The sequence below is a fragment of the Pseudophryne corroboree genome, chromosome 2 (assembly GCF_028390025.1).
Source record: "Pseudophryne corroboree isolate aPseCor3 chromosome 2, aPseCor3.hap2, whole genome shotgun sequence".
NCBI lineage: Eukaryota > Metazoa > Chordata > Amphibia > Anura > Myobatrachidae > Pseudophryne > Pseudophryne corroboree.
Genome location: NC_086445.1, coordinates 176,597,800 through 176,616,948, shown reverse-complemented (window position 1 = coordinate 176,616,948; position 19,149 = coordinate 176,597,800). Strand labels below are relative to the sequence as shown.

Sequence of the window (19,149 nt, the reverse complement as noted above, 5' to 3'; positions counted from 1 at the left end):
CATAACATGTAATGGGCATTACGGTGTCTGGCATAATGCTTAATGGGCATTATGGTGTGTGGCATAATGTGCAACAAGCATTACGGTGTGTGGCATAATGTGTAATAAGCATTACGGTGTGTGGCATAATGTGTAATGGACATTACATTGTTTAAGATAATGTGTAAGGGGCATTACGGTGTGTGGCATAATGTGGCCATGCCCCTATTGTCATGTAGCCACTCCCCTAGTTTTCTGAGACCACACCCCTCATGCCACCTGACCATGCCCATTTTTACTATCAGTCTGCCGTAATGTGTAAAAAAGGGGGCACTGTCTGCCGTAATGTGTAAAAAGGGGGACGCAGTCTGCCGTAATGTGTAAAAAGGGGGACGCAGTCTGCCGTAATGTGTAAAAAGGGGATGCAGTCTGCCGTAATGTGTAAAAAGGGTACGCTGTCTGCCGTAATGTGTAAAAACAGGACGCTGTCTGCCATAATGTGTAAAAAGGGGGACGCAGTCTGCCATAATGTGTAAAAAGGGGACGCTGTCTGCCGTAATGTGTAAAAAGGGGATGCTGTCTTCCATAATGTGTAAAAAGGGGGACGCAGTCTGCCATAATGTGTAAAAAGGGGATGCTGTCTGCCGTAATGTGTAAAAAGTAGAGATGTGCACTTGAAATTTTTCGGGTTTTGTGTTTTGGTTTTGGGTTCGGTTCCGCGGCCGTGTTTTGGGTTCGACCGCGTTTTGGCAAAACCTCACCGAATTTTTTTTGTCGGATTCGGGTGTGTTTTGGATTCGGGTGTTTTTTTTAAAAAACACTAAAAAACAGCTTAAATCATAGAATTTGGGGGTCATTTTGATCCCAAAGTATTATTAACCTCAAAAACCATAATTTCCACTCATTTTCAGTCTATTCTGAATACCTCACACCTCACAATATTATTTTTAGTCCTAAAATTTGCACCTAGGTCGCTGGATGACTAAGCTAAGCGACCCTAGTGGCCGACACAAACACCGTGCCCATCTAGGAGTGGCACTGCAGTGTCACGCAGGATGGCCCTTCCAAAAAACCCTCCCCAAACAGCACATGACGCAAAGAAAAAATAAGAATTTACTTACCGATAATTCTATTTCTCGTAGTCCGTAGTGGATGCTGGGGACTCCGTCAGGACCATGGGGAATAGCGGGCTCCGCAGGAGACAGGGCACATCTAAAAAGCTTTTTAGGTCACATGGTGTGTACTGGCTCCTCCCCCTATGACCCTCCTCCAAGCCTCAGTTAGGTACTGTGCCCGGACGAGCGTACACAATAAGGAAGGATCTTGAATCCCGGGTAAGACTCATACCAGCCACACCAATCACACCGTACAACTTGTGATCTGAACCCAGTTAACAGTATGATAACAAAACGAAGTAGCCTCCGAAAAGATGGCTCACAACAATAGTAATAACCCGATTTTTGTAACAATAACTATGTACAAGCATTGCAGACAATCCGCACTTGGGATGGGCGCCCAGCATCCACTACGGACTACGAGAAATAGAATTATCGGTAAGTAAATTCTTATTTTCTCTAACGTCCTAGTGGATGCTGGGGACTCCGTCAGGACCATGGGGATTATACCAAAGCTCCCAAACGGGCGGGAGAGTGCGGATGACTCTGCAGCACCGAATGAGAGAACTCCAGGTCCTCCTTAGCCAGAGTATCAAAATTTGTAAAATTTTACAAACGTGTTCTCCCCTGACCACGTAGCTGCTCGGCAAAGTTGTAATGCCGAGACTCCTCGGGCAGCCGCCCAGGATGAGCCCACCTTCCTTGTGGAATGGGCATCTACATATTTTGTCTGTGGCAGGCCTGCCACAGAATGTGCAAGCTGAATTGTACTACAAATCCAGCGTGCAATAGACTGCTTAGAAGCATGAGCACCCAGCTTGTTGGGTGTATACAGTATAAACAGCAAGTCAGACTTTCTGACTCCAGCCGTCCTAACTATATATATATATATATATTTTTAGGGCCCTGACCACGTCTAGTAACTTGGAGTCCTCCAAGTCCCTAGTAGCCGCAGGCACCACAAGAGGTTGTTTCAGGTGAAAACGCTGACACCCCTTCATGAAGAAACTGGAGACGAGTCCCAGTTCTGTCCTGTTCAAATGGAAAATTTTAATATGGGCTTTTGTAAGACAAAGCCGCCCATTCTGACAATCGCCTGGCCGAGGCCAGGGCTAACAACATGGTCACTTCCCATGTGAGATATTTGTCAACAGCATGGTCACTTTCCATGTGAGATATTTCAAATCCACAGATTTGAGCGGTTCAAACCAATATGATTTTAAGAAATCCCAACACTATGTTGAGATCTCACGGTGCCCCTAGGGGCACAAAAAAGCTGTATATGCAATACATCCTTTACAATCTGGACTTCAGGAACTGAAGTCAATTCTTTCTGGAAGAAATCTACAGGGCCGAAATTTAAATGTTAATGAACCCCAATTTGAGGTCCAAAACACTCCTGTTTTCAGGAAGTGTAGAAATCGACCTAGTTGAATTTCCGTCGTGGAGCCTTCCTGGCCTCACCCACGCAACATATTTTCACCACATGTGGTGATGACGTTGTGCGGTCACCTCCTTCCTGGCTTTGACCAGGGTAGGTATGACCTCTTATGGAATGCCTTTTCCCCTCAGGATCCGGCATTCAACCGCCATGCCGTCAAACGCAGCCGCGGTAAGTCTTGGAATAGACATGGTACTTGCTGAATCAAGTCCCTTCTTAGCTCCCCAGGCCCTTAGTCCTCTGTGAGCATTTCTTGAAGTTCTGGGTACCAAGTCCATCTTGGCCCATCCGGAGCCACTAGTATAGTTCATACTCCTCTATGTCTTATAATTCTCAATACCCTGGTTATGAGAAACAGAGGAGGGAACACATACACAGACTGGTACACCCACGGTGTTACCAGAACATCCACAGCTATCGCCTGAAGGTCTCATGACCTGGCGGAATACCTGTCCCGTTTTTGTTCGGGCGGGACGCCATCATGTCCACCTTTGGTCTTTGCCAACGGTCCACAATCATGTTGAAAAACTTCCCTATGAAGTTTCCACTCTCCCGGGTGGAGGTCATGCCTGCTGAGGAAGTCTGCTTCCCAGTCGTCCACTCCCGGAAAGAACACTGCTGACAGTGCTATCACATGATTTTCCGCCTAGCGAAAAATCCTTGCAGTTTTCACTGCCCTCCTGCTTCTTGTGCCGCCCTTCTGTTTACGTGGGCGACTGCCGTGATGTTATCCCACTGGATCAATACCGGCTGACCTTGAAGCAGAGGTCTAGCTAAGTTTAGAGCATTATAAATTTGTTCTAAGCTTATTTATGCGGAGAGAATTCTCCAGACTTAATCACACTTCCCTGGAAATTTTTTCCCTGTGTGACTGTTCCCCAGCCTCTCAGGCTGGCCTCCGTGGTCACCGGCATCCAATCCTGAATGCCGAATCTGCGGCCCTCTAGAAGATGAGCACTCTGTAATCACCACAGGAGAGACACCCTTTTCCTTGGATATAGGGTTATCCGCTGATGCATCTGAGGATGCGATCCGGACCATTTGTCCAGCAGATCCCACTGAAGAGTTCTTGCGGGAAATCTGCCGAATGGAATTGCTTCGTAATAAGCCACCATTTTTACCAGGACTCTTGTGCAATGATGCACTGACACTTTTCCTGGTTTTAGGAGGATCCCGATTAGCTCGGATAACTCCCTGGTTTTCTCCACTGGGAGAAACACGTTTTTCTGGACTGTGTCCAGAATCTTCCCTAGGAACAGTAGACGTGTCGTCGGAAAAAGCTGCGATTTTGGAATATTTAGAATCCACTCGTGCTGTCGTAGAACTACTTAAGATAGTGCTACTCCGACCTCCAACTGTTCTCTGGACCTTGCCCTTATCAGGAAAGCGTCCATGTTTCTTTTAAGAAAAATCATCATTCCGGCCATTACCTTGGTAAAGACCCGGGGCGCCGTGGACCATCCAAACGGCAGCGTCTGAACTGATAGTGACAGTTCTGTACCAGGAACCTGAAGTACCCTTGGTGAGAAGGGCAAATTTGGACCTGTAGGTAAACGTCCCTGATATCCAGTGACATCATATCGTCCCCTTCTTCCTGGTTCGCTATCACTGCTCCGAGTGACTCCATCTTGATTTGAACGCTTGTATGTAAGTGTTCAAATATTTCAGATCTCACCGAGCCGGTTGGCTTCAGTACCACAATATAGTGTGGAATACTACCCCCTTCCTTGTTGTAAGAAGGGTACTTTGATTATCACCTGCTGGGAATACAGCCTGTGAATTGTGTGAGGGGGAGACGTCTCGAATTTCCAATGTACACCTGGGATATTACATGTAGGATCCCGGAGTTCCCTTGCGAGTGTTGCTGAAACTCTTGAGATGACCCCCTACCGCACCTGAGTCCGCTTGTACGGCCCCAGCGTTATGCTGCGGACTTGGCAGAAGCCGTGAGGAGCTTCTGTTCCTGGGAATGATCTGCTTGCTGCAGTCTTCTTCCCTTTCCTCTCCCCCTGGGCAGATATGACTGGCCTTCGCCCGCCTGCCCGTATGGGGACGAAAGGACTGAGACTGAAAAGACTGTGTCCTTTTCTGCCAATATGTGACTCGGGGTAACAAAAGGTGGATTTTTCAGCTGTTGCCATGGCCACCAGGTCCAATGGACCGCCCCTTTATACGGCAATACTTCCATATGCCGTCTGGAATCTGCCTCACCTGACCACTGTCGTGTCTTCGTCTGGCAGATATGTACATCACATTTACTCTTTGATGCCAGAATGCAAATATGCCTCTGCGCATCACACATATATAGAAATGCATCCCTAAAATGCTCTATAGACAATAAAATCCTGTCCCTGTCAAGGGTATCAAAATTTTCAGTCAGGAAATCCGACCAAGCCCCCTCAGCGCTGCACATCCAGGCTGAGGCGATTGCTGGTCGTAGTATAACACCAGTATGTGTGTATATACTGTTATGATATTTTTCAGCTTCCTATCAGCTGGCTCCTTGAGGGCGGCCGTATCTGGAAACGGTAACTTTATATGCGTGTGAGCGCCTTGTCCACCCTAAGGTGTGTTTTCCAACTCGCCCTTACTACTGGCGGGAAAAAGGGTATACCGCCCATAACTTTCTGTCGGAGGAACCCCACGTATCATCACACACTTCATTTAATTTATCTGATTCAGGCAAAACTACAGGTAGTTTATTCCCACCCTACAAAATACCCTTATTTGTGGTACTTGTGGTATCAGAAATACGTAACACCTCCTTCATTGCCCTTAACATGTAACTTGTGGCCCTAAAAGAAAAATACGTTTGTTTCTTCACCGTCGACACTGGGGTCAGTGTCCGTGTCAGTGTCTGTCGACCGACTGAGGTAAATGGGCGTTTTTACAAGCCCCTGACGGTGTCTGAGACGCCTGGACCGATACTAATTTGTCCGCCGGCTGTCTCATGTCGTCAACCGGCTTGCAGCGTGTTGACATTATCACGTAATTCCATAAGTAAGCCATCCATTCTGGTGTCGACTCCCTAGAGAGTGACATCACCATTACAGGCAATTTTCTCCGTCTCCTCACCAACATTTTCCTCATACATGTCGACACACACGTACCGACCTACAGCACACACATACAGGGAATGCTCTGATAGAGGACAGGACCCACTAGCCCTTTGGGGAGACAGAGGGAGAGTTTGCCAGCACACACCAAAAGCGCCATAATGTATATAACAACCCTAGAAGGTGTTGTTTCTATATATGGGCTCTTAATATATAATTATATCGCCAATTTATGCCCCCCTTCTCTTTAACCCTGTTTCTGTAGTGCAGGGGAGAGTGGGAGCCTTCCTCACCAGCGGAGCTGGTCAGGAAAATGGCGCTGAGTGCTGAGGAGAATAAGCTCCGCCCCTTTCACGGCGGGCTTTTCTCCCGGTTATTAGGAAAACTGGCCTGGGTTAAATACATACATACAGATGTAGCCACCTTTACCTTGACTGTTTCTCCGCCGAGACGGGCGTTTAGCCACGCTAAGGCGATAGCTGAGTTTCATCACAGGCAGGCGCGTTGAGACGATCTAGATACTCATCATGCATTACACATCTCCACCACTGTGTCGCTAATGCTCCACTAATCCAGTACTTTCGATCGTACAGTATAGCGGCGGATTGATCTACAGCTCTGGCAATACTGTAGGCGTAACGGGAGGCGGTGGAAAAAGTATGGAGTACTGTACAGTATGTGTATGGAGACGCAACTACAGTAATTGTGTAAAAGGAAGAATGTACAGTACAATGTATAAACACCGTGCTTTTAAAATATATGAGCGTCTGAGTTCGCTAATGCATAATGGGAATGGAGGACTAGCAAATGCGAGCGTCCGAGTCCTCTAAGGCATAAACCAACAGCAATGGGGCGGGGGCCGGGCGCTGTTTGCAGTACTTTCACACATGAAATTGGAAATCTCTCATGAGGCGTCGTGGGCTAGGGGTGAAGGCTCCCACCTCCCTCGCTGGGAGTCCAGGGTTCGAGACCTGATGTGCTTTCTTTCTTTTTTTTTTTTTTTTCTGTAATAATGCACTGTATTATTTTATTTACATTGTAAGACAGTCAATGGAAGGATGCACACAGGTTTCACATAAATCAAAGTACATCTGCAGGAGCGATTCTTTACGCTAAATGCACCTAAACAGCGGGAATGAAATGAGTGTATTCTGACGCTACCAACTGAGCAAAACAGTACTGTAGATCTTCAGCGTTTGTGTATTGCACAGGACCTGAATTTCCTCCCTGTGCAGGCCCCCAGGGGGGAAGGGCGATGGGGGTAGGGGGGAGACGATGGAAAATACTGTGCCTTTGAAATGCAATTACATGAGCGTCCGAGTACACTACGGCATACTGTAAACCAACACCAATGGGAAGGAAGTGCCAACCTTATTTTTAATGTGTTCCCGTGACATTCACTTTAAAAAAAAAAAAATTCTCTCCAATACAGTACATCCAATGGAAGGATGCACACAGGTTTCACATACTGTAAATCAAAGTACATCTGCAGGAGCGATTCTTTACGCTAAATGCAACCTACAGTACGGTACTGTAAGTGAGCAAAATAGTACTACAGTGGGCGTTTGTGTATTGCACATGACCTGCATTCCCTCCCTGTCTACTGCATGATCTGTGCAGGCTCCCATGGGGGAAGGGCAACAGGCTAGCAGGAGGCGGAGGAAAACACCGTGCTTTACAAATGCGAGCGTCCGAGTCCTCTAAGGCATAAACCAACAGCAATGGGGCGGGGGCCGGGCGCTGTTTGCAGTACTTTCACACATGAAATTGGAAATCTCTCATGAGGCGTCGTGGGCTAGGGGTGAAGGCTCCCACCTCCCTCGCTGGGAGTCCAGGGTTCGAGACCTGATGTGCTTTCTTTCTTTTTTTTTTTTTTTTCTGTAATAATGCACTGTATTATTTTATTTACATTGTAAGACAGTCAATGGAAGGATGCACACAGGTTTCACATAAATCAAAGTACATCTGCAGGAGCGATTCTTTACGCTAAATGCACCTAAACAGCGGGAATGAAATGAGTGTATTCTGACGCTACCAACTGAGCAAAACAGTACTGTAGATCTTCAGCGTTTGTGTATTGCACAGGACCTGAATTTCCTCCCTGTGCAGGCCCCCAGGGGGGAAGGGCGATGGGGGTAGGGGGGAGACGATGGAAAATACTGTGCCTTTGAAATGCAATTACATGAGCGTCCGAGTACACTACGGCATACTGTAAACCAACACCAATGGGAAGGAAGTGCCAACCTTATTTTTAATGTGTTCCCGTGACATTCACTTTAAAAAAAAAAAAATTCTCTCCAATACAGTACATCCAATGGAAGGATGCACACAGGTTTCACATACTGTAAATCAAAGTACATCTGCAGGAGCGATTCTTTACGCTAAATGCACCTAAACAGCGGGAATGAAATGAGTGTATTCTGACGCTACCAACTGAGCAAAACAGTACTGTAGATCTTCAGCGTTTGTGTATTGCACAGGACCTGAATTTCCTCCCTGTGCAGGCCCCCAGGGGGGAAGGGCGATGGGGGTAGGGGGGAGACGATGGAAAATACTGTGCCTTTGAAATGCAATTACATGAGCGTCCGAGTACACTACGGCATACTGTAAACCAACACCAATGGGAAGGAAGTGCCAACCTTATTTTTAATGTGTTCCCGTGACATTCACTTTAAAAAAAAAAAAATTCTCTCCAATACAGTACATCCAATGGAAGGATGCACACAGGTTTCACATACTGTAAATCAAAGTACATCTGCAGGAGCGATTCTTTACGCTAAATGCAACCTACAGTACAGTACTGTAAGTGAGCAAAATAGTACTACAGTGGGCGTTTGTGTATTGCACATGACCTGCATTCCCTCCCTGTCTACTGCATGATCTGTGCAGGCTCCCATGGGGGAAGGGCAACAGGCTAGCAGGAGGCGGAGGAAAACACCGTGCTTTACAAATGCGAGCGTCCGAGTCCTCTAAGGCATAAACCAACAGCAATGGGGCGGGGGCCGGGCGCTGTTTGCAGTACTTTCACACATGAAATTGGAAATCTCTCATGAGGCGTCGTGGGCTAGGGGTGAAGGCTCCCACCTCCCTCGCTGGGAGTCCAGGGTTCGAGACCTGATGTGCTTTCTTTCTTTTTTTTTTTTTTTTCTGTAATAATGCACTGTATTATTTTATTTACATTGTAAGACAGTCAATGGAAGGATGCACACAGGTTTCACATAAATCAAAGTACATCTGCAGGAGCGATTCTTTACGCTAAATGCACCTAAACAGCGGGAATGAAATGAGTGTATTCTGACGGACTGTGCATCTTCGGTATTTGTGTATTGCATAAGACCTGTGAAGGCTCCCAGGAGGGAAGGGCGTAGGGCAAGACAGTGGAAAATACTGTGGTCAAAGAAAGGGCATATTTAAAACTAAGGGAAACTGTCACAAAGTACAGTAACTACAGTACTGTACGTTGAATGCCTGGACCGCACGACGTCTGAGACGCACGACGTCTGAGGCGCACGACGTCTGAGACGCTCATTGAGCATAAGGACGGTTATGGCTGCTGCACGGGACCGTCCCTATGCTCTTGGTGAGCTGCGTCTCCTCGTTCGCTGGCGGGACAGAACTCTCGCCAGCAACGAGGAGAAAGTGAGGGCATACCGGAGGGCCAGCAGGGACATCCTCCGGAAGTATAACAGGAGGAGAACGGTGAGGTCTCTCCAGAGGAGGTGGAGTGACCTCGTGAGGCGGACCCCACGACGCCCCGTACCCTGCACAAAGTGGTCGTTTTGACAGTGTGCTATGCGATTGAGTCCGGTGTACCGTAATACTGTATGCAATCCTACAGTAGCTTATCCCTCCCCTGTGTATTTTGGCTAGGGGATTGTGACGCTCCTTCAGCATTGCCCCATAACCTGCACAAGGGTTCAGGGGCGGCGGCCATTTTGCCAGTGTGCTACAGTATGTCATCGAGTCCGGTGTACCATAATATGCATACTGTGTATTTTAGCTAGGGGATTGTGACGCTCCTTCAGCATTGCCCCATAGTCTGTACAATCTGGACTATTACGTGCTCCGTAGCCTAGGGCCTCTGTGGTCGTCCATGCCGCTGACTTCGTCCAGTCCGCTGCGGTCCTCCAGGCCTCCTCTGCGGTCCTCCAGGCCTCGGTCGTCCAGGCCGCTGACTTGAACCGCTTGGTGGTGTGTTGCAATGATGGTGCGGCAAACTCCAACTTGCCATTCTTCCCTCGTTTGTTCAATGACTTTCTTCATGGCTTCTACCATCTGTTCCTTTATGCCTTCTTTAAGGCCAGCCACATCGGTCTGCAGCTGATTGACCTGTCCACCAACTTCTGACTCCATATTGGTCACCTTACTGAGTAGCTCCTTTAGTAAAACAGGACAGGTACACTGGCAGTCCTGCACTTTGGTGTTCACATCTGTGAAATGCAACCTTCTTCGTGGTGAATGTGTCATGTCTTCTTGTCCAGGGGTGGCTACATGGTCCAAAAAAGAAGCTTCCTGATGCAGCGTGTTTGTCACGTCCTCTAGCACCGGTATTTCCAGATTCATTGGCTGAACACTGTGATCTGCAGGAGATGGAACAATTACATCATTTGCCACACCACATATCAGCTCCAACGTATTATTCTTTGCCTTGGCATTTTTTCGTGGTTTCACCACATTTTCTTTCTGAGCCGCCTTGGCAGTTTTCTTCTTCTTTTGTGGGACTACTGCAGCAAGTTTCTGTGCCACTGATGGGTGGGTTTTGGCACTCCCGTAAAATCTGGTAGTCTGCATTCTTTGTCTTTTGTCTAAAAATATAAAAACCACAATAAGAAAACATGTAAAGCACAGCATGCTAAAAATAGCAAACAACTGTACATTTTCAAATAAAGTGCACAACAGTAAAGTGCAAATACAGTACTGTACAGTATTTGCCTTTTTTCCCTGTGCCTCCCAACAAGAACCTCTGCAGGAGGGACAGAATGCTCTGTTACGGACTTCAGTTTAAATATACAGTATGATTACCATCACCTGTGCGAACAACTATACTGTACAGTAGTTACTGTATTTGATAAGATAGGTGTTTCACCACAAGTGATAGCAATCATTCAGTACTACTGCACATACCTGTAGTACACCGGGATAAGCAAGGTCTATGTACATTACGTTATACCGAGCTGGATCGCTTAGCAACCTGACAAAATGGCCACCGACCGTGAACTCCCAGCACGTGGCAGCGCTTGGATATGGAGTGAGATACAGTATGGTACAGTCCAGGGGCAATGCTGAAGGAGCGTCACAATCCCCTAGCTCAATTACTAGAGCCATCTTAACAGCAGTGTGGGCCCCTGGACACAGCAATGCACTGGGGCCCCTACCCACTCACCAGCGGAAGGGGTGGGGGGAGCTATCAGCGGCAGCTTTGATGCTCCGCGGGGGATAGGGGGGGTTCTATCTTTCGCTCAGTATGTACAGTAGGACCTGGAGAAATAATTTCTGCTAATTATTCCTTTACTGCACAGATGGGGCAGGAAGGAGAACACTAAACTGTAGAAGGGGGCATTGTGCTGAATGAAGGGGCCCTGGTACATGACTTCCAGGGTGGTAGGGGGTGTTTAATACACAGGGGAGGAGTGGATAATGGAGTGGGCTTAATATTAGTGTTATGGACTGCAATTAGTTTCCTGTATGAAACAGATACAGTACAGTAAATAACCCTCCTTGGAAGTGCATGGGCCCTGTGAGACTTACAGTAGTGTACAGCATAAGGGTCGACTGACATGATGTACAAGCATTACATACAGTACATGTCAGTACTGTATGTAAATTCTTCAATTATTGCCTAACAACAATGCTGCTTACTGTATATTAAATACTGTAGGCCTAGAAATGTGCATCTCAATATAGTAGTTAAAAACACAGGGGCCTATGTGGATAAGCGAGTTCTATGCACACTAAAAATGGCCACCGACCGTGAACCCCCAGCACGTGGCAGCGCTCGGATATGTAGTGAGATACAGTATGGCATACATTTCACAGTTCAGGGGGCAATGCTGAAGGAGCGTCACAATCCCCTAGCTCAATTACATTGGGATAAGCGAGGTCTATGCACATTACGGTATACCGAGCTGGATCGCTTAGCAACCTGACAAAATGGCCGCCGACCGTGAACTCCCAGCACGTGGCAGCGCTCGGATATGTAGTGAGATACAATATGGCATACATTTCACAGTTCAGGGGGCAATGCTGAAGGAGCGTCACAATCCCCTAGCCAAAATACACAGGGGAGGGATAAGCTACTGTAGGATTGCATACAGTATTACGGTACACCGGACTCAATCGCATAGCACACTGTCAAAACGACCACTACCCATGAACCCCCACCTCCTGAACCCCCACCTCGTGGCAGGCAGCAGTTGGGTATGGAATGAGAAATGGCATAAGCTGTGCAGGCTACGGGGCGATGCTGAAGGAGCGTCACAATCCCCTAGCTCAATTACATTGGGATAAGCGAGGTCTATGCACATTACGGTATACCGAGCTGGATCGCTTAGCAACCTGACAACATGGCCGCCGACCGTGAACTCCCAGCACGTGGCAGCGCTCGGATATGGAGTGAGATACAATATGGCATACTGTACATTTCACAGTTCAGGGGGCAATGCTGAAGGAGCGTCACAATCCCCTAGCTCAATACAGTATCTCACGCTTACAGTATCTTACAGTATACGCTTACAGTATCTCTGTGTATTTTGGCTAGGGGATTGTGACGCTCCTTCAGCATCGCCCCGTAGCCTGCACAGCTTATGCCATTTCTCATTCCATACCCAACTGCTGCCTGCCACGAGGTGGGGGTGAATAAAAAAAATAATAAAGTGTCTGAAAAAAACTACAGTAACATGCATTAGTACTTAAGGAATCGAACCCTGGACTCTGAGTATAGGAAGCGAAACACTTCACCACTTCGCCGCAGACAAATGTATAAATCCGTTGGTTTTGATTATGCTGTAATGGCTACGGGATTAAGACGATAACATACTGTAGAAAATTCCTAATCTTGAGAGGCAATAGTGAACTTGTAACACACATCCATTTGCGACAGTGTACACTACTGGTTTTACAGTAGTGTTTTGTCTGCGGGACTCGGACGCTCACATACAGTATTCATAAAGTATTGTAGATGGATCATATACTGTATGCTGTACTACTGTATTTGCGTCGGTGTCGTACTGTATATACTGTACAGTACTGTATTAAATAATGCAGCGTAATGAGTACAGTATTTGCTGTATGCAGCGTAATGAGACGCCTTAGTAAAGTAGTCCTTATTATGTATGTCAGTATTGTATTTTACGGGAGACCACACGCATGCGCAGTGGTGATTGTAAAAAGCGACATCTGGTGGCTGATCGCAGGTATTACACGTAAAGGTAACGCCAAACGTCAAATGTCTGTCTCCGTGCGATTAGATAGCCTCTCTGTGGCTAGGCGCGCCTCGCTACGCCACAGTACGCTGCGTATGGTCGAACGGGCCAACCGCCGCGGCCACTCAAGATAAAGGTGGCTACATCTGTATAGCCTTAATGGCTATATGTGATGTATTTATTTGCCAAATAGGTATTTATATTGCTGCCCAGGGCGCCCCCAGCAGCGCCCTGCACCCTCCGTGACCGTGTCAGTGAGCCGTGTAGCAACAATGGCGCACAGCTGCAGTGCTGTGCGCTACCTCTCTGAAGACTGTGAAGTCTTCTGCCGCCTGTTTCCGGACCTCCGTTCCGCCGTCTTTCTTCAGCGTCTGTAAGGGGGATCGGCGGCGCGGCTCCGGGACGAACCCCAGGCTGACCTGTGTTCCGACTCCCTCTGGAGCTCAGTGTCCAGTAGCCTAAAACTTCAATCCTCCTGCACGCAGGTGAGTTTCAAGTCTCTCCCCTAAGTCCCTCGTTGCAGTGATCCTGTCGCCAGCAGGAATCACTGATTAGAAACCTAAAAAAAACTTTACTAAACAGCTCCTTAAGAGAGCCATCCAGTTTGCACCCTTCTCGGACGGGCACAAAAACCTAACTGAGGCTTGGAGGAGGGTCATAGGGGGAGGAGCCAGTACACACCATGTGACCTAAAAAGCTTTTTAGATGTGCCCTGTCTCCTGCGGAGCCCGCTATTCCCCATGGTCCTGACGGAGTCCCCAGCATCCACTAGGACGTTAGAGAAAAAGAGGCGCAATGAGGTAGCTGTGTGAGTAAGATAAGCGACCCTAGTGGCCGACGCAAACACCGTGCCCATCTAGGAGTGGCACTGCAGTGTCACGCAGGATGGCCCTTCCAAAAAACCCTCCCCAAACAGCACATGACGCAAAGAAAAAAAGAGGCGCAATGAGGTAGCTGTGTGAGTAAGATAAGCGACCCTAGTGGCCGACACAAACACCGTGCCCATCTAGGAGTGGCACTGCAGTGTCACGCAGGATGGCCCTTCCAAAAAACCCTCCCCAAACAGCACATGACGCAAAGAAAAAAAGAGGCGCAATGAGGTAGCTGTGTGAGTAAGATAAGCGACCCTAGTGGCCGACACAAACACCGGGCCCATCTAGGAGTGGCACTGCAGTGTCACGCAGGATGGCCCTTCCAAAAAACCCTCCCCAAACAGCACATGACGCAAAGAAAAAAAGAGGCGCAATGAGGTAGCTGTGTGAGTAAGATAAACGACCCTAGTGGCCGACACAAACACCGGGCCCATCTAGGAGTGGCACTGCAGTGTCACGCAGGATGGCCCTTCCAAAAAACATTCCACAAACAGCACATGACGCAAAGAAAAATTAAAGAAAAAAGAGGTGCAAGATGGAATTGTCCTTGGGCCCTCCCACCCACCCTTATGTTGTATAAACAGGACATGCACACTTTAACCAACCCATCATTTCAGTGACAGGGTCTGCCACACGACTGTGACTGAAATGACGGGTTGGTTTGGACCCCCACCAAAAAAGAAGCAATTAATCTCTCCTTGCACAAACTGGCTCTACAGAGGCAAGATGTCCACCTCATCATCATCCTCCGATATATCACCGTGTACATCCCCCTCCTCACAGATTATCAATTCGTCCCCACTGGAATCCACCATCTCAGCTCCCTGTGTACTTTGTGGAGGCAATTGCTGCTGGTCAATGTCTCCACGGAGGAATTGATTATAATTCATTTTAATGAACATCATCTTCTCCACATTTTCTGGATGTAACCTCGTACGCCGATTGCTGACAAGGTGAGCGGCGGCACTAAACACTCTTTCGGAGTACACACTTGTGGGAGGGCAACTTAGGTAGAATAAAGCCAGTTTGTGCAAGGGCCTCCAAATTGCCTCTTTTTCCTGCCAGTATAAGTACGGACTGTGTGACGTGCCTACTTGGATGCGGTATAGTAAGCTACTATACTCTATAGTAGTATGTACAAAGAAGAAAGAAAAAAAAAAAACCACGGGTAGGTGGTATACAATTATGGATGGACTGCCGAGTGCCGACACAGAGGTAGCTACAGCCGTGGACTAACGTACTGTGTCTGCTGCTAATATAGACTGGATGATTGATAATGAGATGAAATCAATATATATATGTATGTATATATAATATCACTAGTACTGCAGCCGGACAGGTAGATAATATATTTATTAGGTACTGATGACGGACCTGCTGGACACTGTCAGCTCAGCAGCACCGCAGACTGCTACAGTAAGCTACTATACTATAGTAGTATGTACAAAGAAGAAAGAAAAAAAAAAACCACGGGTAGGTGGTATACAATTATGGATGGACTGCCGAGTGCCGACACAGAGGTAGCTACAGCCGTGGACTAACGTACTGTGTCTGCTGCTAATATAGACTGGATGATTGATAATGAGATGAAATCAATATATATATGTATGTATATATAATATCACTAATACTGCAGCCGGACAGGTAGATAATATATTTATTAGGTACTGATGACGGACCTGCTGGACACTGTCAGCTCAGCAGCACCGCAGACTGCTACAGTAAGCTACTATACTCTATAGTAGTATGTACAAAGAAGAAAGAAAAAAAAAAACCACGGGTAGGTGGTATACAATTATGGATGGACTGCCGAGTGCCGACACAGAGGTAGCTACAGCCGTGGACTAACGTACTGTGTCTGCTGCTAATATAGACTGGATGATTGATAATGAGATGAAATCAATATATATATGTATGTATATATAATATCACTAGTACTGCAGCCGGACAGGTAGATAATATATTTATTAGGTAATGATGACTGATGACGGACCTGCTGGACACTGTCAGCTCAGCAGCACCGCAGACTGCTACAGTAAGCTACTATACTCTATAGTAGTATGTACAAAGAAGAAAGAAAAAAAAAAACCACGGGTAGGTGGTATACAATTATGGATGGACTGCCGAGTGCCGACACAGAGGTAGCTACAGCCGTGGACTAACGTACTGTGTCTGCTGCTAATATAGACTGGATGATTGATAATGAGATGAAATCAATATATATATGTATGTATATATAATATCACTAGTACTGCAGCCGGACAGGTAGATAATATATTTATTAGGTAATGATGACGGACCTGCTGGACACTGTCAGCTCAGCAGCACCGCAGACTGCTACAGTAAGCTACTATACTCTATAGTAGTATGTACAAAGAAGAAAGAGAAAAAAAAAACCACGGGTAGGTGGTATACAATTATGGATGGACTGCCGAGTGCCGACACAGAGGTAGCTACAGCCGTGGACTAACGTACTGTGTCTGCTGCTAATATACTGTAGAGTCTAGACTGGATGATAAATTATTGATAATGAGATGAAATCAATATAATATCACTAGTACTGCAGCCGGACAGGTACTATATATATTTATTATGTAATGACTGATGACGGACCTGCTGGACACTGTCAGGTCAGCACAGCACCGCAGACTGCTACAGTAAGCTACTATAGTAGTATGTATAAAGAAGAATGAAAAAAAAAAACCCACGGGTAGGTGGTATACAATATTATATATATATATATATTATATACAATTATATATATATATATATTAAACTGGTGGTGATTGATTATTAAACTGGTGGTCACTTCAGGTCACGTTGCAACTTGCAACTAGTACTCCGAGGCCTAAGCAGACAATCACAAAATATATTATTATACTGGTGGTCAGTGTGGTCACAACAATGGCAGTGTGGCACTGACTCTGGCAGCAAAAGTGTGCACTGTACGTTATATGTACTCCTGAGTCCTGCTCTCAGACTCTAACTGCTCCCCACTGTCAGTGTCTCCCCCACAAGTCAGATAATACACTTACAGTCACACTATCTATTATCTAATCTATAAATATCACTTCAGCAAGTAGTATAGTAGTATACAGTATAGTAGTACTCCTCCTAATAATGCTCCCCAAAATACTGTGTCTCTCTCTTCTCTAAACGGAGAGGACGCCAGCCACGTCCTCTCCCTATGACTCTCAATGCACGTGTGAAAATGGCGGCGACGCGCGGCTCCTTATATAGAATCCGAGTCTCGCGATAGAATCCGAGCCTCGCGAGAATCCGACAGCGTGATGATGACGTTCGGGCGCGCTCGGGTTAGCCGAGCAAGGCGGGAAGATCCGAGCCTGCTCGGACCCGTGTAAAAAACCTGAAGTTCGGGCGGGTTCGGATTCAGAGGAACCGAACCCGCTCATCTCTAGTAAAAAGGGGAAGCTGTCTGCCGTAATGTGTAAAAGGGGACGCTGTCTGCCGTAATGTGTAAAAAGGGGACGCTGTCTGCCGTAATGTGTAAAAAGGGGAATCTGTCCGCCGTAATGTGTAAGAGGTGTACCTGGTGTAGTGGCGCTACTGTGCGGCGTAATTTGAATAATGGAGACTACTATAATATGTAATATGAATTGGTATTATTTTGTGACCACACCTCTTCCCCATGAAGCCATGCCCCTATATATTTTTGCGCGGGCCTACAGCACGCACTGACCCTTTTTTACATGGGGTGGGGCGCCAATCCCCTATCTTGCACACAGCGCTTAAATGTCTGGTTACGGCACTGAGAATGGTCAATAATGTCAGTCCAACTATGAACAAATTAAATAGGAAATAGTTTGCCGTAAATAAAGAATTAATACATGAAAAGACCTCCAAGAAACCTTGTGGAGATAATAACAGTATTGCTATCCATGCAAATATCATGCATTTATTTTAAATGTGCCAACAGAATGATTGATCATGTCACTGATACATTTTTCTACAGGTCTTCTGGTTAGGACCGATGCTTGGTGCTACCTTAGGATCTCTAATTTATCACTATATTCTAATTCCAAACACCAAGACCCTGTCGGAGAGGATGGCAATCCTGCAAGGGGAACTGGAGCTTGAAAAAGACTGGGATGAGAGGGAAGTACGGAGAAGACAATCAGTAGAGTTGCACTCCCCGCAGACAAGACATGGGATGACAGAGAAAGTCTGACGCAAAGTACAATGAAGAGGATGGAAATAACGATTCTGCATGATGGGCACTTGACATGAGTCCTGAACAGCTTAATCTGTTTTAAACTTGTTAACTTTTGCAGTATTCGGTTGTTATGACTAATAACCCGGAAACAATTAATATGATTGGCTGATGACCGGCGACATGCAACTGCATAGGTCAACTTCAATTTCCAGCACTGATTATCTAAACCTAATTGCTCCTGTTTAGATTTTGGGCAATTTGGGTAAAAACGTCTAAAATGACTGACAAAATGACCTTTGTCTGAGCAGCTTGTCTTTATGTTTTCTCTCACACCTAGGAATAGAGAGACATATATTTTAAGACTTTTCTGCCTTATTAAAGGTTTATAATACACCACACTTCACATAAATGCAGTTCCATTTATTAAAAAAAAAAAAAAATCACAAATGCTGAATGGACTGCTAAAAACGTTTCACAAATATATTAACTTCAATGAAGGCAAATGGTGGGATTCACTCTCAGAAACTCTATAGGGGCAGATGCACTAAGCCTTGGAGAGAGATAATTGGAGAGAGAAAAGCTTCCAACAAATCAGCTCCTAACTGATTTTACAACAGGGAGATGTAAGCAGTGAAAAGTGTGGAGACGTGAGCCAATGGAGAAGTTGCCCATGGCAACCAATCAGCTGCTTTGTATAATTTTTTAGTATGCAAATTATAAATGTTACTTCCATGCTGATTGGTTGTCATGGGCAATTTCTCCACTGGCTCACTTCTCCACTTTTCCACACTGCTTAGTACATCTCCCTCACAGCCTGTAACATGGTAGTGAGGATCTGATTGGCTTTATCTCTCTCCACTTTATAACTCTCCACTAGTTTATAACTTAGTAAATCTTCCCCACTAGGTGACTTTGCATTTCATATAGATAGATGAAGTTAGCATGGTATAACTATAGTAGGTTCAGGGGGTGTTGCTGCTATGGGGCCTGTTTCTCCCCCTGTGTCCAGTCACGCTGCCAGCAGGTGGACACTCATCTTATGAGCCCCGTGGGTGGCTTTTCATTTATTAGCAGTGTTCTGTTGCTGTGTG

At 46.3% G+C, this 19,149-nt stretch overlaps 1 protein-coding gene across 1 annotated transcript in view; it reads left to right on the top strand.

Moving 5' to 3' along the window:
* Positions 1 to 18,681, top strand: part of LOC135006668 (aquaporin-2-like) — a 53,203-nt gene extending 34,522 nt beyond the window's left edge. Inside the window, exon 4 of the mRNA XM_063952040.1 lies at positions 17,858 to 18,681. Within this exon, the coding sequence (XP_063808110.1) occupies positions 17,858 to 18,073 (216 nt within the window). The 3' untranslated portion in view covers positions 18,074 to 18,681. The remainder of the gene's footprint in view (positions 1 to 17,857) is intronic.
* The last annotated feature ends 468 nt before the right edge of the window (positions 18,682 to 19,149 follow it).